The 20910-nt window shown below is 39.9% G+C and overlaps 1 protein-coding gene across 7 annotated transcripts in view; it reads right to left on the bottom strand.

The window, feature by feature from the left end:
* GBF1 (golgi brefeldin A resistant guanine nucleotide exchange factor 1) overlaps positions 1-20910 on the bottom strand; it is a 420074-nt gene that overhangs the window by 159730 nt on the left and 239434 nt on the right. For all 7 annotated transcript variants that reach the window (XM_034435246.3, XM_087872320.1, XM_087872323.1 and 4 more), the window contains 4 exons: positions 20186-20311; positions 19342-19424; positions 18738-18974; positions 8866-8959 (listed from right to left, as the gene is read on the bottom strand). In XM_034435246.3, the coding sequence (XP_034291137.1) occupies positions 8866-8959; positions 18738-18974; positions 19342-19424; positions 20186-20311 (540 nt within the window). The remainder of the gene's footprint in view (positions 1-8865; positions 8960-18737; positions 18975-19341; positions 19425-20185; positions 20312-20910) is intronic.

Raw genomic sequence — 20910 nt, 5'->3', positions numbered from 1 at the left:
AGTTAAAGAAATGAAAAAATTAAATTATGATGTGGTGATGAATGAAATTGAGAAAAAGATAGATAAATATAAAATGATAAAGTTGTCTTGGTTTGGTAGAATTGCAATGTGTAAGATGATGTTGTTGCCAAAGTTTAATTTTTTATTTGAGATGTTACCGTTAAACTTGACAGAGAAAGATATTGAAGGATATCAGAAGAAATTGGATAAATTTTGCAATGGTGGGAAAAGACCTAGATTAGTGAAGAAAATGTGGTATCAAAATCAAAAGGAAGGTGGATTAGGAATCCCCAAACTACTCAATTATTATTGGGCTTATGCTATTCGGACTGTGGTAAAAATATTTAAAGGTGAAGATAGTCATTGGAGAGATTTAGAATTAAAGGACATCAAGAGATTTGGCTCAACATGGTTTTTAGATAAAGCAAAATCAAAATGTGTAATTAATAGCTATTGGTTAAAGGGACTGAGTAAAATTTGGAACAAATTTGTTAAAATTTTAATTCCAGATATAATTTTCTTAGGGAAGACAATTGAAAATTGGCCAATTAAAACTAATATAAGTCGTGATAGGGTAATGGAAGATGAAAATATACAAACTATAATAGATTGGTTAAAAACTTCAGAAAATGAAAGGAGGAAAAAAGAAATCATTGAAAAATTGGGTTTAGGCTGGTTTGAAAAAATACAGATAGAAAAATGGACTAAGAAGGTAAGGGACAATTGTTCGATAAGTAGAAGTAAAACTGAATTTGAATATTTAGTATTCCAAATTATGAAAGATGAAATTGGGCTAAAGGGACTTGTTAGTAAGATATATAAGATTATAAATTTTGATGGAAAACCACAAAGGGTGATGAAGATGAATTGGGAAAAAGAACTTAATATTAAAATATCAGATTTAGATTGGAACGTGAATTGGAAGAGTAGAATTATGAAGACTTTATCTGTAAGGATTAAAGAGCATAATTATAAGGTTGTTTGGAAATGGTATTTGACTCCATTAAGATTGTCATTGATGGATAAAAAAATTAGTAAATAATGTTGGAGATGTGACATGGAATTAGGGACTTATGAACATATGTGGTACAAATGTGATAAAGTTAAAAAGTTTTGGCAACAATTGGAGGAAATGATATTTGAAATGATGGGGAAAGCAATAATATTGAGACCAGAAACTATATTACTGTTGATAATTAAGGAAATAGAACCAACAAAATATGAGAAAGAATTGATTAGAATTATGATTATAATGGGTAGAATTATAATAGCCAGATATTGGAAATTAGATGTGAATTTTAGAATAGAAGAATGGTATTGTGAAATGTGGAAATTAGCTTTAAATGATAAAATGACATGTGATATTAAAATTAGAAATGGTGACTATAAAGAACATATTTTCTGCAAAATTTGGAAACCATTTGTGGACTATGCGCTGGGAAAATTGGATGCTTCGGTACCTGTACCCCGAGAACGTGGATTTTGGCGATCATGAGGATATATCCGAAGAACCAAATCTTCCTTTCTTATGTATAGCACAGGGTGAAATATTGTATATGTTGTTTGTAATGTTAGTAATTTAAAATATAAAATGAATAAAAATAACAAAAATATAAATAAAAGGTAATATATTCATTTTTACAGCGGCTATCCTACCCAGCAAAGACAGTTGCAATTTCTTCCAATTTTCCATCTCTTTCTGTATTTTTTGCCATAACGGTTCATAATTATGTTGATATAAGTTCATATTTGCAGTCATAATATAAACCCCTAAATATTTAACCTTCTTAACTATTTCAAATCCTGTTAACCTTTCTATCTCTTCTTTCTGGCTTCTGTCCATGTTTTTAGCTATTATCTTTGTTTTAGCTGTATTTATTTTAAAACCAGATACTTGTCCATATGAGCAGATTATATCCATCAAGGCTGTAATCGATTGTACTGGTTGGGCTAAGGTAACCACCAGGTCATCCGCAAATGCTCGTAACTTATATTCATGCCATCTAATTCTGATTCCCTTTATTATATCAGTCCCACGTATTTTATTTAATAAAATTTCCAGCGTCAAAATAAACAATAATGGAGACAAGGGACAGCCTTGCCTTGTTCCTTTTTCTATATTAAAATTATCTGTTAAACCACCATTGATTATTATTTGCGCTGTTTGTTTTTGATATATTGCCTTAATAGATTGTATAAAATGTTCTCCAAATTGCATCCTTTCTATTAGTTTTAATAAGAATTGCCAATTCAATCTGTCGAAAGCTTTTTCAGCATCCAGAAAAACTAGCACTGCAGGGACCTGGTTGTTCCTTCCCAATTACTCTAATAAGTTAACAATTTGCCTTACATTACTTTTCATTTGTCTTCCATTTATAAAACCAGTTTGATCATGATGAATCATTTGCTGCATAACTGTCATTAATCTGTTTGCTAAAATTTTAGCAAAAATCTTATAGTCTGTATTTAAAAGTGAAATCGGCCTATAGTTTTTAGGATCTGTATAGTCTTGCCCATCTTTTGGGATCAGCAATATAAATGCTGTGTTCCAAGTTGGAGGTACCTCTCCTCCCTGTTGTATATTATTGAATAATTCCTTCAGTGGTTCCACCATTTCCTCCTGTAAACTTTTATAATAAATAGCTGTCAAACCATCCGTTCCAGGAGCTTTACCCACTTTCAACTGCTTAATTGCAAACATAATTTCCTCGGAAGTTATCAATTGATTTAAGCTATCCCTCTGCTCTTTTGAAGTTATACAAATATTCTTTTTCTGCAGATATCTATCTATATCTATATCTTGAATTTTATCACCAGTATACAGCCTTGAATAAAACTCTAAAAAGGCTTTTTAAATCAATTCTTGCTCATAAACCTCCTTACCCTTGTATTTTATTTTCTCTATTGTCCTTGCTTTCTGCTTTTTCCTTAACAAATATGCCAACCACTTACCTGGTTTATTGGCATTACAAAAAATATTATGTTTTGCATATTGTAAGTTGGTTGCCACTTGATCTGCTATCAACATATTAAACTGTCCCTTCAGTAAATTAATTGCCTCTTTAATTTTCTTATCTGTTGGGTTGGCTATTAAGGCCCGTTCCTGTTTATTAATCTCCTCTTCTAATTCTTTTCTTTTTGCCCCCCGTTTCCTTCTATATTTATTATTCAAATATATCAAAATTCCTCGCATGTAGGCTTTACTTGCATCCCATACCATTTCCATAGATTTACCCTTTTGCATATTCATAGCAAAAAACTCTTTCATAAATTTTTTACACTCTTTTACATTTTCTTCCTATCTAAACAGATTATCATTTAACCTCCAGGACCTCCTAGGCCCTTTCCCATACTCCAATTCCATCCAGACTGGACTATGGTCTGTCAATGTTCTTGAACAGATCTTCGTGTTCTTCACCCTAGATAATAAATCATTAGTAATTAATATAAAATTAATCCTTGAAAAAGATTGATGTCTATCCGAAAAAAAAGTAAAATCTTTTTCTTCTGGGTTTCTTTCACGCCAAATATCCCTCAACTCCCAGTCGTCCATCATCTCCCAGAACGGTTTGGGCAATTTTGCTCTTGTTAAAACATTTTGTTTAGGTCCCTTCTTATCTTTTTTTACATCCAAAACACCATTCCAATCTCCCAATAGGATACAAGTTTTATATCTCCATTCTGTCAACTTTGAATGTAGTAAGTTATAAATTTTTTCTTGTTGTTGGTTCGGGGCATATACTCCAATTACAAGTGTTTTTTCTCCTTTTATTAAAAATTCAATTGCTAAAAATCTTCCTTGATCATCCGCTTCAACTAATTTGCAATTAAGTCTCTTTTCACATATATAACTATACCATTTTTCTTCTCTGATGCTGCTGCAACATAATGTATACCTAATCTTGCATTTGTCAAATATTTTTGATCTTGTATCCTAATATGAGTCTCTTGTAAACAAATTACATCATTCTTAAATTGTTTAAGATAGTGAAATATTTTCCTTCTCTTCTGTGGAGAATTCAAACCGTTGATGTTCCAAGTCAAAAATCTAGTTCCTATCTCTGGGCCTCTGAAGCGTCTGGAAAAATTTTTGATGGTCTTGCCTCATTTGACCTTTAGGTCTTGCTCCCCCCACAGCTTCTGTTTTGGTAGTTTCTTGAGTTGCTATCTGCAGTTGTTGTTGTTGTTGTTGTTGTTGTTGTTGTTGCTGCTGTCTTAATTCTTCCTTACGCTTAGCTGTTGCTGCTCTGGTCTGTCTTTGATCCTTCGGTTCTGCAAAAATATCAATTAACTCCACATCTTGAACAGCCATCTGAATTTGTAGTGATTCTTCTTGACCAGTCAAAACTCCCCCCTGAACCACTGTCAGTAGCTCTTCTCTCTCTCCTTCCAGTACTTCCTTCTTTCTTTTTCCTTCTGGTGATTTGGGTGTCCCAGCCTTTAATACATTGATATAAAAATCTCTTGCTTTCCATATTGTATTAAGCCGATATCTCTCTCCAGAATACGTCACCACTAAACCGGCTGGGACCTCCCATCTGTACTGTAATTGACGTTTTTTCAGCTCATCCACCAGAAAAGCATACTCCCTTCTCACTCTCAGCATCTTGGGGGGGATTTCTTTCATTGTCATCACCTCCTGGCCTTCAACCTGAAGCTTGTTTTTAAAAGTAGCCTGTAAAATTTCATTGCGTACTCTCCTTGTAGTAAAATATATTACAATGTCTCTTGGTAAGCGTTTCTGTCTAGCCACCCAAGAATTGACATGATATACCTTATCAATCTGCCAGCCCAGCTCAGTTTTCGTCTTCCCCAGCAACTGTGCCAATGCCTCTGACATCATTTCTTTCAAGTTCTCTTGTTTATTCTCCTTCACCCCTCTAAATCTTAAAGCAAATTCCATATCTCAATATTGTAACATCGTTACATCATCTTCAGCTCTCTCAAGTTTGCTGTGAGTCTCTCCTAATTTTTTGTCCAAAATTTCTGTAGATTGCTTAATTTCTTCAACTTTATCATCCACCATTTCAATGTCACCTGCCAAACATTTAAATGCCAATAGAATATCATCTCTAATCTGCTGTTCCGAATTAAAATCTCATCTGAAACAGCCTGTATTTTTTTATTAGTTTCATTAATTTTTTCATTGGTTTCATTAATTTTTTCATTAATCACAGTAGCAAATTTATTTTGTGTAGTTTGTAGGGCTTCTTGTATCATCTCAAACGTTAAAATCTGTGGGTCTGTTAGAGGGGCAAAGGCTTGCAATCTAGGGGTATGAGCTGGGGAGCTTCCAGTTCCTTTAATAGGAACAGTCTTTACAGATTTTGAGGCCATTTTCAGTTTAAATTGATCGTTGTATTTTATTCAGAAGCTAAAAAGAAAAGTTCATCAAAGTCCAAGAATTTTCCCAATCGTAAATTAACGTTTAAAATCCTCCTTCTCTCAGCACAGCAATTTTTTCCAGGCAAGAGGCTGCCAGGGAAACGAAACTTTCTGTAACCTTCCCTTTTTCCGCCCCTCCATTTCAAGTTTCAATCGCCATTTTAAATTGCTAACTTGTTACTTCTGAAGGAGGCTATAAACTTTGGAGTTAAGTGTGAATACTTGCAGTCTGACTTCTCCTGGCTTGTTCTGCCTGCAGCAATTAAAGATGTTAAAAATCCCTCATTTGTTGTCAGCAGAGATGGACGCGGCTTCTAGCCCGCTAATTAGCGGAGTCTTCCCAGGTCTGGAGCAGATTGGTAGGCTTCTAGGGAGCCCTTGCCCTTCGCACCCCAGGATTACTCCTAAGGCACTTGGGGGGCTCTACCTCCGCCTGCCGGCTCTTCTCTCTCCCCTTTGCCCAGGGAGAGGGTTTTCAAGCCCCAGACAACTGTTTTTCGGCTGTTCTGGGGCTTTTACAAAACCGAGGATCGGACGCCCACAGAGAGGCGTCAACGAAGTCCTGCGGAGCCAGCCAGAAGTCCAAAAAAAGTCATTTCTGACAGGTCCTCACACTTATGACCATTCTCACATTTATGCCTATGCAGCATTCTTAACAACCATATCACTCATTTCACAACTGCTTCTCTTCACCATGGTGATAAGATAGGGCAAAAACGTAAAATGTGAGGACAGTCGAAAGTTCGAGGACTGGTCAAAAGTGTGAGGACCAGTCAGAAATAACTTTTTCAGCCCTCTGAGTAGTCCATATGCATAAAAGGATACAGCAATAGAGAGGGATGAAGGAAGGGAAGGGAAATTAGAGTAGGAGTGAGGGTAAGAGAGGGAGGAAGAGAGGAGGAGAAGGAGAAAGGAAGAGGAAGTAGGGAGGAGAAGAAGAGGGGGGAAGAGAAAGTAAGAAGGAAAGAAAAGAGAGAGGTGGTAGGTTTGAGGAGAAAGATTGCTGTACAATAAAAAAAGATTAAAGGGAAGAAAACCAACCCCAAACAAATATAAAGATATTAAGATAAAGAATGAATTGTTAAACTTTAAAGAATAAAAGAGAACAAATATGAATAAATAGCAATAATTAGAAACACACATACAAACATACAATGTATTTTCTTTGAACAGAGTATTTGGCCGGTTCACAAATTTAAACAATGTTTAGTCATTTCAATTAAATTTACAATTTCTATATTTCCTTTTTGCCATATTTATTCCTCATCTATTTTTTTTAAAAAACCAATATTACCCTTCATCCTCATCTCTAATCTTAATCAAATTCAATTTTTCCCTTCTATTCTATATTATACTCCTTCGCATTGTCATCTATTTTTATATCCATCCTCACATTGGTTAATTATGTAATTATGTAATACAGTTGTTTAATACAAATTCAACATTTTAATATAAATCAATTAGTTATATAACTATCTTTTTTGTATATTAATATGAACATGAATATTCCAATTATTTCCTTGCAATCCAATTTCTTACAAATCAATTAATTATATTTACCAATAATAATAAACCAAATAATTTCCCCCATATATTCCTTCAAACCACAACTTAACCATTTCTGCTTTCAACACAATATACAATTAATAGTATCTCAATTATTACAATTTCCTAGTTAAATAGAGCTTTTTTTCTTTTGTGTTTTAAAATCTTGAACCTCCTCTTTTGCCCTAAATTTCCCATTGTTTGCAGTTTTGCACCTACCTTTTTTGGTGAGGAAAAAGAAAAAGAAAAAGAAATCTCTCTCTGCCTCATTTTGTCACCTTGCAGCAAAGACCCTGCTTTACTTTCAGTTTTGCTTTTTCAGCATAGCTAGGGGGAAAAAAATCTGCTCCAGCAATTTACCTCTTTACAGCTAGCTAGCAACAGAGCCCACCGCAAAACAGCTGAGAGCAAATCAGCTGAGAGTCGGGAGGCTGATCAAATCAATTTATGGTAATTAACCTATGCTGAAGCTGAAAGGGGTTGTTTTTTCTATTTTTGCAGGCACCGGTCTACTCATTTGTTTTCTTTTAACACTGATCAGCTGTAGGGCGGCCCTTTGAAGCCCCGTGGGAAGAATTTAAACAGTTTTTTTCCCTCTAGCCATCAGCTGGGACTCAGGAGGCAGCAATAGATTGGGAATGGGCGGGGTAAGCGAATGGCGACCGGCGATCCAACAGAGGCAGAGGGTGAGGTGAGTGAAGGCGTGGGGGGAGCGAGAGAGGGCTTTGGCGACCCCTATGAAATGGCCGTTTGACCCCCAAAGGGGTCATGACCCCCAGGTTGAGAACTGCTGCTCTATAAAGTTACAACTAGATACTGCTTCTTCCCATAATCTATCCCTTATCTAGGACTTATCCATAAGACATTAACTTTTCAATCCTGGTGTTAGCAAAAAGTCTTATAAAGGTTTGCCAGAATTTCATAAAAACATGGCTTATTTTGACCTTGATAAAATAAGTCAACTTTATATTCTTTTCTTTTACCTATAACAATCTAAATCTTTAGTTCATTCAAATATTGTCATAGGATTTGATGTCCCTTCAATTCTTATTTGTCCCATTGCATAGGCTTCTTTGGGCTTAACACACAAGATCTGCAGTCTCTGGGAGGTTTAGAGCTCTGAGACATAAGGGAATAGCCATTTTTTCAACCATGGTTGGTGGAAAACACTGGGCTCACATGTAAGTAGTCCTCAACCTATGACAACAATTGAGCTCACAATTTCTGTTGTTAACCAAGATAGTTGTTAAGTGAGTTTTGCTCCATTTTACAATCCTTTCTGCCACAGTTGTTAAGTAAATCATTGCAGTTAAGTTAGTAACATAGTTAAGTGAATCTGGCTTTCCCATTGACTGCTTGTCAGCAGGTTGCAAAAGGTGATCACACATGAGCTAGGGACACTGCAATCGTCGTAAATCTCAGACAGTTGTTAAGGGTCTAAATTTTGATCATATGACCATGGAGATAATGCAACGGTCATAACTATAAGAAATGGTCATAAATCACTTTTTCAGTGCTGTTGTAATTATTATGAACTTTGGATCAACAGGTTTTACAGCACCTGGTGAATTTTCTTCAATTCTTAGTGAAATATGTTTTAAATACAAGTTTTAAAAAATGGAATTAACAGCAAAAAAATGATGAAAAGTTTGATTTTGAAAAATTACAAACAGACCAAGGGTCCAGATGGTTATAAAATAAGATTTTGAAATTAATTACAAGAAACTTTCTTGCAAGAACATGCTTTTGTTTTCAATTCTCTTTAAAAAATTGGTAGGATGTAACTTTGAAAGTTGGATGCTCTGGGGAACCAGAAAGAACTGAAAATTAGTATTAACGAATCAAGTGGTTGTATTTAACTGAAAGGAAAATCAATTTTGTTCATGAACTATGTTTAAATTTAAATTATTTATATGTCTCCATTTGACAACTTACCTCACTGCTGAGGGCTGTGAATTTACAGAGAGAAATTATGAGGTTGTCAAAAACATCACTGAGGCCGTAATGAGCAGAGATCATGGCACATTTTCTGAAAGACAAATCATAATGCTGTAAGCTTCCAGAATTATTCCCCCGTTTTTTCCCATTATATTTCTGCAACGCAAACAGATATGTATCAAACTGTGATTATTCAAACCAAGCTGGTTTGGTTTCAAATGATACCACATGTGCATTAATGAAGGGCAAACTCATATAGTTTAATTGTGAATTAAGCACAATAATCATTGCAGTAATAAAAAATAAGATGACATTCAGAAATACAACTCTGTCACAAACACAAATACTACTCAAACATTCATTTTTCATTCTTGCATATTTATTGATATCTGTGTGTATCATCAGTTTCTTTTACATGAAGTGCATAGGACAGCAAGTTTCTTCCAATGAATCCTATCTATGGCAGCGTCTTCAGCTTCTATCCATTTAATGTCCACTGTTTGTAAGTTATTTTTAAATGTCTGATGCCAAGTTTTGCATGGTCTATTCCACCTCCACTTTCCCTCTGGCGGCTCCCATCATACAGTGTTTTTCGGGTATCAATGTTCTGGCAAAAGAAGAATATGGCCAGCTAGGCACATTTGATGTTCTGTCACAATGGCTGCAACTTCCTGGATCCACCTCACTGGAAAGTTTCCACATTGCTGATACAATCACATCAAGTGACACCCCGAATTCTCTGTAGGCAAGATTGATGGAGCACATTGAGCTTTCATGCTGTGTGTGCTGTTAATGCCCATGTGTCACTGGTATAGATCTCTGTTGGTACAACAATTGTTTTATAAAGCTGTAACTTGGTCTTCTTATCTATTGTTGGAGCTGACCAAGTAGGTCATAAGGACTGGTGTCAGAATGCCAGTCTGCCATGAACTCTGGGGGAGGCTGGAAGGAAGGGAAGGGAGGAAGAGTTAATGCTTGAGGGAAGCGATGAAGCCAGAAGAATGTCGACAGGCATTTCCAAATCATCTCTTTTAAAATTGATTGGACAATGAGAGACCAGCAATGAGAGACTGGGGAAAGTTGGTGTGAATACTCAGTTCTGGCTTTGCTATACTGTAAACCACTTGGCCTTTTAGTAAAGTATACCTTTCACTACAAATGGAGTTGAGGGTCTTTCTTTCTTAAGGGACCAAGTTGGGGCAGAACTTCATTCTCAATCCACCTAGAGGGCTAGCCTACCATGAGGAATGTTTAACCCTGTATGTCTGTCTCCAGCAGGGGTCATGCAAAGATAGGGACCAGAGAGGGGGGTCTAGGACTTTTCACCTTGGTCTCTTCGCCTTGCCTGTTTCACCTTAAGGTTTTCGCCTCTGCATTATTAGCCACAAACTTTTCTCCTTGGCTGACACACCCCCAGTCTTTCGCCCTGGCACATCGGCCACTGCCCCTCCGTCCCAGTCCCTTAGCCGGGGCCCATTCGTCGAAGTACAGTTCGTGTCGGGCTTTTGGCCTCCCAGGACAATTCACACCCAGCCAATCGGTGCAGGGACTTGGGGGCTTTGGGAGTGGAAAAGCGGGGGCTGCAGTTCAGAGGGAGGCTCAGGAGGGCCAACAACACCCGCCTCTTTGTCCAAAGTGCCTGAGACAAGGGTTGGCTTGGCTGCCGAGAGCAGCGTGGGGGAGGGGGGCTGTAAAGGATGAGGGATCCATCACCCCAAATGGGAAGAGAAGAGTGGGGGGAGAGAGAAAGAAAAAGAAAGAAAAGAAAAGGGAGGGAGGGAGGGAGGGAGAGAGAGAGAGAGAGAAAGGAAGGAAGGAAGGAAGGAAGGAAGGAAGGAAGGAAGGAAGGAAGGAAGAAAGAAAGAAAGAAAGAAAGAAAGAAAGAAAGAAAGAAAGAAAGAAAGAAAGAAAGAAAGAAAGAAAGAAAGAAAGAAAGAAAGAAAGAAAGAAAGAAAGAAAGACCACCACCCCTGCTTTGTCCAAAGTGCCTGAGACAAGGGCTGGTTTGCATCTCTTTGCCACAAAGAGAGGTGAGGGGGGATTTGGGGATTTTGAGGATTTGGGGGGGACAGGCTCAAACAGGGTGCTCCACACCCTCGCAGGGAAGGAATCTTTGGCAAAGGACCGGAAGGACCCTAACTGCCCCATCACCACCGGTCTTATATAGCTTATCAAATACACAGAGGTACTCATTAGAATCAAATTTTTTCCTTAGGAAATTAGGAGGGAAGCTGGCTCTTTAAGTTCTCCCGTTTGTTTATTCAGGAAAGAGGTTGTTGTGCTATGCTTGGTGGAAGAGCAGAGGTGAAGAGTGGTGGGGTAAATACCCAGGCTTCATCGAAAGGAGTATGTTTGAAGTCCGAGAGGAAAATTCTTTTTACCACCTTTTTTTTTTTTTTTACCTGGGGCAAATACATTGATCTGGCTTTGATTTGCCTGCCCTTTACCCTTAACAACCTCTTTCCTGAATAAACAAAAGAGGAGAACTTAAATAGCCAGATTCCCTCCTAATTTCCTAAGGAAAAAATTTGTGTCCTATCCTATAAGGACATACCATTGAGTGAACGAATGAATTCTTTATTGGCCAAGTGTGATTGGACACACAAGGAATTTATCTTTGGTGCATATGCTCTCAGTGTACATAAAAAGAAAAGTTACTTTCATCAAGAATCATAAGGTACAACACTTAATGATAGTCATAGGGTACAAATAAGCAATCGAATCATACTAGTGTAAGGTTTGGCAATACACTTAAGCCAAAAATGAACCAAAACAAAGACTTAAACGGAGGCTTGAAAACCAAAGAAAACAGACTTTATTCTTTGATCAAAGTTAAACTTCTCGGTAAGAAGTTCCAAATACATATTCAAGAAACATGGAAGGAAAATTCTACAAAACATGAGATTCTACATTGTAAAAGTCAGTAATATAATCTAACTTCAGATTTACATCTTTCTTTTTCTCTCTCCCCTGTTTTTTCTTTCTTTTTCTTTCTTTTCCCCCTCCCCACTCTTCTCTTCCCATTTGGGGTGATGGATCCCTCATCCTTTACAGCCCCCGTCCCCCACCCTACCTCCGCACTGCTCTCGGCAGCCGAGCCTACCCTTGTCTCAGGCACTTTGGACAAAGGGGTGGGTGTTGTTGGCCCTTCTGAGTCTCCCTCTGAATTGCAGCCCCCACTCTTCCACTCCAAAGTCCCCGAGTCCCTGCACTGACTGGCTGGGTGTGAATTGTCCTGGGAGGCCAAAAGCCCAACACGAACTGAACTTCGACGAATGGGCCCCGGCTAAGTGACTGGGATGGAGGGGCCGTGGCCAATGTGCTGGGGCGAAAGACTGGGGGTGTGTCAGCCGAGGAGAAAAGTTTGTGGCTAATAACGCAGAGGCGAAAACTTTAAGGTGAAACAGGCAAGGCAAAGAGACCGAGGCAAAAAGTCCCATTCTGCCAGAGAGGCAATCACAACAGGACTGGGGGGCAGCTGTAAAAGTAATGACATAGGAGCCAAAGCCCTTTCCCTGCTGAGAATGCAGTGAGACTTTTCCTGACCCTGCAACTGGCAAGGCACATGGGGAGACCTACAACCCCCTCAGGTCCTACAGCTGTAACAAGTGTGGCAAGAGCTACTGCCTTCTCAGCTTGCTGAACCGGCATAAAAGGCACCACATGTAAAAGCCGACATTGATGCCCAGGGCCTGAGAGAGGGGGGAAGGGGAGTCTCCGATGAACAGTTTCAATGGAGACCAACAAACCACTGAAAGGGATGACCATCACCAGAGCACTTGAGACCAGCTTGTGCCGCCCAGAGGAATGGCAGCATCCATGGCAAACCCAGAAGGAGAGTCATGGGACAACCATTGGACCACCACTTGAACCCATCAAAGATGTTGAGAACTTCTAACCGGCATTCCCTTGGAGTAGCCCAACCCCATGCCTAGGTCGATGCCCCCGCCTACTCACTCAAAAAACTGGGAGAGACCTCACTGATGAGGGACTGACCCTAATGATCCCTGGGGAGTTAGAGGGCCCTCTGGCAGCAGTGATCTCACCCGAGAATCTGGGCCCAGAACACGACATCCAGAGACATGTCTTGAGCCGGCACAGATAGAGTGTTCCTGGCAACTGACTGGAGACCAGAGGCAGTTGCCGATCCCTGTCCCCGCTGGCTCCTGCAGTGCTGCCAGCACCAGCTGCCCCAGTGGCACAAGGTGACCACCAGCCACCAGAGCTGGAGGTAAAGTTCAATGAGGAGGTGAAACAACTGGGAATTCTCCTCACCAGAGTTTGGGATTTCATGGCAGAATATGGACTGGGCCTCCCAGATTATGAAACTAAGGTGCGCTAAATTATAAGGACCTTGGAGGGTGAAGCAGCCCACTGGATCATGGTGCTACATGATGCAGATGCTTGCAGCCTATATTCAGAATTCTGTGGGCTGGCCAGGGAACTTCTGGGCTGGCCCCAAGAAATACTCATGCAATATTTCCAGCTGGGCGTAAATCGGGAAGTTCTATACATCTGTTTATTCTCGGGGTCTCTCAAAACTCTCCAAGGATAGTACGTCCTGGCTGGTGAGGTGAAGATTGACCTAGCCTTGTCCCATGAACCCCAGGGAGGGAACCGCAACACTTCAGTGCTGCAGAGAGGAGAGACCTTCCAAAGACAGGAGGGATCCTAGCCCTAGGCGACACACAACAGGGGGTTAAAATGTGGCAAGGAAACCATCGAGCTATTGATTACTCTCCTCCACGCTGGATACCAGCCACCCTGAAGGATTCCCTGAGGAAAGGGAATCCAGTCTCCAAACCCAAAAAAGCAGCAAGCAAGGGGGTTGAAGTCATAGTGTTCACCCCCTCATCTAGTGATGACAAGGGAACTCCAACCAAAGACCTGAAGCCGACCTGGAAAGCAACAGCAGCAGAGTCAACGACCCAATGGTATGTGGAACCATGAGGCTAATGACGGTGGTAGTAGAGCAGCTGGTGGCTTCCTTGGGGTGGATGCAGTGTGGGGATTCATCCGGTTCTCCCCGTTTCGCTAGAACTGTTTGTTAATTTTATATGCAGTTCAGCGAACTGGCTGAATTGCCTGTCCCTGTCCCCGCCTCCTGGCCTCCCTTGCCAGGCTCCGCCTCACCCCTCCCCTCCTGAGGGTTTCTCCCACTGAGAAAATGACGTGTCTCAAGATCACTTTGGCTCAGGCAGTGGAATTCCCCGCTTATTCCCTCTCTCCGCAGAGTGAAGGAATCACAGAAATGCTGCCAAGCCAAGAATGGGGCTTCAGAGAACTTTGGAATAGGGAGTGTCCAGAAAAGCGAAAGGACCAATGAGAATTCTCCCTTCTGCAGCATCATCAGTCTCCGGGCAAAGTTTCCCTTGACTTCACCCACTGGAGGAGAGAGTTCCGTCCATAGAAGAAGCCCAAGTTGGTTATTCAGGCCAAGATCCCCCCTCCCACTTTCTCCGCTTCTCTCTCCCTGCAAAACTGTCTCTCATTGGTGCTGGGCCCTTGTTCTGGGCCCCTCCCACCTCCAAAGTCCGATATAAACGCTTCCTCTCCCCAGTGCAGAACCGCTGATTCCTCCTCTGGGCCTGGAAGCATCTGTCCGGCCACACGGACACCCACACCCATTTCATTTCACAGGTGAAGATTTTGCCGAAGGAAGAGTTACTGCACTGGATGACAAGGGGGGAGGGAAAGCCCCGCAGCCAGCGAGAACTTGGGGGTCACAGACAACCCCAATCCGAAGGGAAGCTAAATCAGGAAGAGGCGGAGAGGATCTGCAGCAGTGGTGAAATGTAAAATTTGTTACTACCGGTTCTCTGGACGTAGCCAACTTTTTTTTTTTAACTTTTAAAACTATTTTTTCTGCTACCGGGCATGTCCACCATAGATGATAATATGTTCCTTGGGATTTCTTGCATTTCCAACATGTTGAGCTATTTTGCTACATTTTGGTGATGTTGGGGTCGGTGGGCAGGGCCTCCCGCCGGTTTTACTACTGGTTCTATAGAACCGGTGCGAACCGGGGGCAATCCACCACTGGGTAATTTGACAACAGTTTGTAAGGTTGCGATACAAGGACATTTTATAGAATACAATGCAGCAATTAAGAGGAAGATGGATGAAAAACATCCAAAATATGTTACAAGAAATTAAACTGAAGAAGATGGAACTCCAAGATTCATCAGAAGATTCTAACATACTTAACTAATTAAGTAATTATCTAACATAATTAACTAATTAATCTTCGTTAAATTAAAGTTAATTAAATTAAAGTTACATTAAAGCTGTGCTGCCAGCCGACCCCTGGCTCACAGACAATAAAGATGTCTTGACTATGAGTGATGGACTAGCATGGAAAGCTTCTAAACTGTATGTCCCTGCGAGCTTGAGACTAGAGGTGTTACAGTGCAGCCATGACTCAAAACTAGGCGGTCACTTTGGATTCCTGAAGAATCCAAAATGAAAGCAGGTGTGGAAAACTATGTAAAGAGCTATGGCACCTGTGCTGCCATGAAATTGAGACCAGGAAAAACCCCTGGACTTCTCCAGCAAGTGGCAAGCCCCAGTAGACCTTGGGAAGACATTGCAATGGATTTTATAGTTGAACTCCCAGAAAATGGGGGGAACACAATAATCTGTACAGTAATTGATTTATTTTCCAAGCAAGCCCACTTTTCTGCTTGCTCCAGACTGCCTTCTGCGAAGAAGCTGGCTAAACCATTCATCAAATGCATCTACTGCCTGCAAAGAATACCCTGCTGAATCATCTCAGACCGAGGGAGTCCAATTTATGGCCAAGTTCTGGAGAGAGTTCCTGAGGTCCATCGGATCCACGCAATGACTTAGCTCGGCTTTTCATCTGAGTATGAACGGCGCGGCGGAACGAGCAAATGCAATGGTGGAGCAATATATAAAATGCTATGTGGATTACCAACAAGAGAACTGGACGGACTTGTTACTGTTTGCAGAAGTGGTTTACAATAACGCACTGCATAGCAGCACTGGACTGATTCCTTTTCAAGTTACCAGTGGCATGGAATTTGTCCCCATGCCTAAACTACCCAGGGAACCCCCTTCTTCTATGTCTTTGGCAGAGTGGAGTCCTTGAAAAAGGGGTGGGAAAATATAAAGAAAGCACTGGCAGAAACTGCGGAGGAATATAAAAAGCAGGCAGACAAGCACCGCTTTATTCAACCCACTTCCATGTGGGAGATAAAGTTTTCCTATCAACCACATGTACGGTTGAGGCTGCCTAGCAAAAAATTAGGACATAAGTTTTTAGGTCCTTTCCCAATAGTGAAAGTACCCTGTGACAGTTCAACTTAGCCTCCCCCGCATTCTAGGGAAAATGCATCCCATGTTTCATTGTAGCCTGCTGAAACCAGCCTTTGGGTCTAGATTAAGACCTCAGACCCAACCACCACCTCCTCCTATAGTAGTGCAAGGAGAAACCCATTATGAACTGAAAAAAATTTAGATTCTAGACTATAGGGGTCGTTTACAATACTTAGTTCATTGGAAAGGGTACCCTTTGTCTGAAGCTACATGGGTTAAGAGTTGGGATGTGAAGGCAGACAGATTGGTTAAGCAATTCCATGAGAAATATCCTGACAAGCCGAAGGGTCCTCCGGGAGGGGGGGGGAGAGGTGGTTAACTGTATGATTTTAACTCTCTGTACTACTCTCATTCCAGGACACGATTTTCTCGGGGGGTGGGGGGGTCTGTCAGACCTGGAAGCCATCTTTTACATTTGGGCCTTCAGGCCTGCCACATTTTCTATGATGGGAAAATGGGAGTGGGGATTGCATAGATTGACAAAGAGTCTTTGGTGGCGCAACTGACTAAGTGCTGTTAAAGTAGCACCAGCTGCCTGCAATTACTGCAAGTTCAAATATCACCAGGCTCAAGGTTGACTCAGCCTTCCATCCTTCCAAGGTAGGTAAAATGAGGACCCGGATTGTAGGGGCAATAAACTGACTTTGTATAAAAAAGAACACTGCTGGGGGGGGGCGCGGGGCGCGAAAGCCCTACTAAGCAGGCATATACAAAAGTATGAAGGCTATTGCTTAACACATTGTGAGCCACCCTGAGTCTCCGGAGAAGGGTGGCATATAAATCGAACCAATAAATCAATAAATCAATATGTTGTCAAACTAACATTCTTTTCTCAGAGAGTCAAGGCCACCTTGCCCTGCAGCTGCGATGAGGTGACTGGGAGGCATCTCCAATTTTGGATGGTGCCTGATTGGATCATGTGATGGACATGTGAGTGCTGGGCAGGGACCTTTTTTAGGGTAGGAAAAACCTGGAAACTTTCAGATTCGGGTTTTCCCAGATGTACCAATATGACATCTCTAATAAAATGGAACTTTGAAGGAATTCAAGCCTCAAAGTCTTCTTTCGTTGGGGGTATTACTTGGAACCCTGACACCCAGTCTGTTCCTCCCATAGCATTTTATTAATTGTTCCTTGCAGGAGTCTAAGGAGAACGATTGAGAACACTTTGCCAGGTACAGAAAGAAAAGTGATAACTTTCCAGTTATTATAGACTCTGAGATTCCCTTCTTGGGAAGTTTTAACAATAACTCTCTTTTGCCAATTGTCAGGAAAGCACTGTGTGTGCCAACACATGTTTAATAATCTAATCAGCTCCATTACCAGATCTCCGCCAGCTTTCAAAAGTTCTGCCAAGATCTCGTCTATGTTGACAGCTTTATTATTCTTCAATGCATTATTTGCCCATTGAACTTCATAGATTGTAATCATGCTCAGTTCAATATCGAGTAGTGCAATGGAATCAGCATTACTAAAATCATAGGTCATATTGGGGATTGGCTGATTAAATGGGTTTTTTTTGAAGTGTTCTACCCATCTCGCCTCTTGGTCTTCATTTTTAAACAAAACTTTTCCATTCTTATTTTTAATAGGAACATCAAGACTTCCTCTTGCATTGGTTAGATTGCAAAACAATATGATATATTATCTTCATATCATTCCTATCCACTGCCTCTTGTGCCTCAATGCTCTTGCGCTTATCAACCGGGCAACTCTGCTTAACCTAGCAGTCCAGGTCTCTGTATTTGTCCTTTGCTACTATTCTTTCAGTCAATGTCTTTGCCTGATCCTGTTGATGTTTCGCAATCCTGTGTTTGTCAATGAATTTCTAGATATCATCTAGAATCCACTGTTCTCTCCATGAACCTTGATGTCACCCTACTGTTACATTGGCACTGTTGACAACGGCCTGTTTAAAATTGGTTATCGGAGACCTGAATGCCCAGATTGATGGACACAAACATAGCATAGAACATGTTCTAGGGCTACACGGTTCAGCTATACAAATGAATGATAATGGTGAATACCTCACCTTATTCTGTGGTATGAACAGTTTATGTATTGGGAACACCTATTTTGAACATAACCGCATTCTCAAGGCAGGATGGCACTCTCCTGACAGTTCCACAAGCATCAAAATCAACTATATATGTATTTTTAGGCAATGGTACTTGATGTTGCTAGATGTATACACCTACTAGGGTCAGATGTGAACTCAGACCGTTACCTAGTCATGGTGTGATTCAGGTTAAAGAAAATACAACAATGCCAAACAATATGTCCTTTTGCAGTCAAGAAATTGAAAGATGTTGCAGTTGTTGTGCAGTTCCAATTTACATTGACTAATAGATTTCAACAGCTACTGCACGATAGTGTAGACATCGAAGATTAGTGGATACATTTTAAACAGGCCATTGTTAAAAACTGTATGTCTTTGTGGAAAATATCAGCATGCTTAACATCCAAGGTTTTTTGGTCAAAATAAGGATATGGTACATAAAATAATTTTGTAGACTGTGAAGAAAAGTTACCTGAAACCAGAAATAGTCTTCTGGATAACTGTTTCATCTAAGCTCTTGTCAAAAACATAGGAAAGAGCTGCAACAGTAGGTCCCCAGGTCATAGCAAAGAGGTCATGATCATAGCTGCCAGGTGGAACATGCAGAAAAACTCCTTCTTCAGTGGCTCCACGATGCAACAACACACTCCATACATAGTTTTCTTTTACTAAACCTGTCTGCTCATCGGGCATCACAATCTCTTCATTTCTATCAAAGATGAATACAGAAATATTAAATGATCAATTGTTAAGATGCACTGTAGCAAATATGCTAAGATTTTATTTTATTTCATTTTTATACCACGTTTTTCATATACAACACCAACTGGTGAATGTATCAATATGCTTCTTTTTTCCTATTTTCCCCACAACAACAACAACTCTGTGAGGTGAGTTGAGAGACTGTGAATAGCCCAAAGACACCCAGACAGTTTTTCATGCCTAAGGCAGGACTAGAACTCACTGTCTACTACTGGCTGCTAGGCTAGCCCTTTAGCCACTACATCAAAGTAGCTTTTTTAAAAAATCAGATTGCTCTGATAACTTTCTTCTTCCAAGGATTAATTTATACTTACTTGATAGCATAATATATATCTTCTAACATGTCTTGGTCAAAATCTTTGCCACCATTTACTCCTTTCAGATTTTTTCGGAATTCCTGTAATTATCAATGAAAGTACATTACTTTCTGATAAATTCTGAATTCTGCAAATAACCTTTATTGTGATATATTTTGAATATTTTCTTATGAAATTCAGAGGTAACACATATCTTTGGAAGATTTTGGGATTAGTTTCTAAAAGCTTCTACAATTCAAAGAAAAAAAGCAGAAAAATAGAAGCAAGAGATCCTCTGAAAATGGCGCTCTGGTAGTTTTCTTTTCCATACTGACAAACAGCTGATTTTGCCACCATCTATGGCTGAAGAGTCAAGTCTCCACCTTTTAGTTCGAATTTTTAAGCATGCCTCCCAAATTTGAAATTCTTTTCTTTTCTTTTTGCTTTACATTTTAAATGTTCTGGTGGAATGCTGAACTATTCTTACAAACACACACTCCTCCCCCACACACACTGGTGGATTATAAACATGAAGTTTTTATTCTTTATTACTGCTTTTTTTCTGGAACAACAAACACTTTTGTTTTTATCACAAGGAAGTCAATGGCATGAAGATTTTTTCCTACATTAGTGAAAGTGATCTGATTTACCCTGGATGCTTACAGTAAGGAAATTGTTTTACCGCTTTTTATAAGAACTTTATTTTCTATTTTTAAATATTTTCCTGGTCCTTTTATTGAAAAGAAAAGAAATAGGAACAAGAAAGCTGAGGATGAAAACATAATCTTAATAAAGCCCAACACACCAGAAAAAAAATCAGAATATTCAAATTAGCAAATTCCACGAAGAAGAAATATCTCACCTCTAATGTCATAGGTACATTCTGCTTGCGAACATTATGATTGTGCTGATCAGTGTTCAGCATGATAACTGCATAGGCTAGAGCAAAACAGGCATCACTATTAGCAAATGGAGTCCCATTTGATTTCTGAAAAGAGAATGAGAATGGAAAGCAGATGTAACTATAATATTGAATATAACTGAAAGGAAAATGCCAAGAACTTAAGCCACTCCCCCTCTAAAAATAAAGATTAAATAGAAAATTGTTTATAAATCCACACAAAATAGTCCTATGAATTGCCCAGATTTCCTGTCTAGGTTTGCCAATCTAGGATTGGCAATTCCCAATAAAATCAATTTGGAAAGTATTTCCTCCTACCAAATTTGTATATATGACTCAATTGCAAATGTATATGCATATGTGTATTTATTTATTTATTTACTTATCAGGCTATGTGTCAATGTTCTGCCTGACGAACCCAATCAAGAAAGCAAAAGCAAGACGATCCAATCTCTGAATGCAAAACTTTATTGAGTACATCATTTCAGCACTGATTAGGTCAAACCAGATCTAACTAATTCCCACGCAAACCCACATAATTAGTATAGGATTTTCCGTTCCCCTCTAAGTGCTGATCACATGGTCCAATTGAGCCTCACGATATTGTGAGAAAAAGTCTTTGCCTTTTGCAAACACTTGCTGCAGTGTCCTTGGCTCCCACATTCGTCTTCTTGTTGTCTGGAGCC

The sequence above is a fragment of the Pantherophis guttatus genome, chromosome 6, assembly GCF_059756535.1.
Source record: "Pantherophis guttatus breed Tessera chromosome 6, ASM5975653v1, whole genome shotgun sequence".
Classification (NCBI taxonomy): domain Eukaryota; kingdom Metazoa; phylum Chordata; class Lepidosauria; order Squamata; family Colubridae; genus Pantherophis; species Pantherophis guttatus.
Note: the sequence above shows the minus strand (reverse complement) of the source record. Positions and strands in the feature narration are given on the sequence as shown.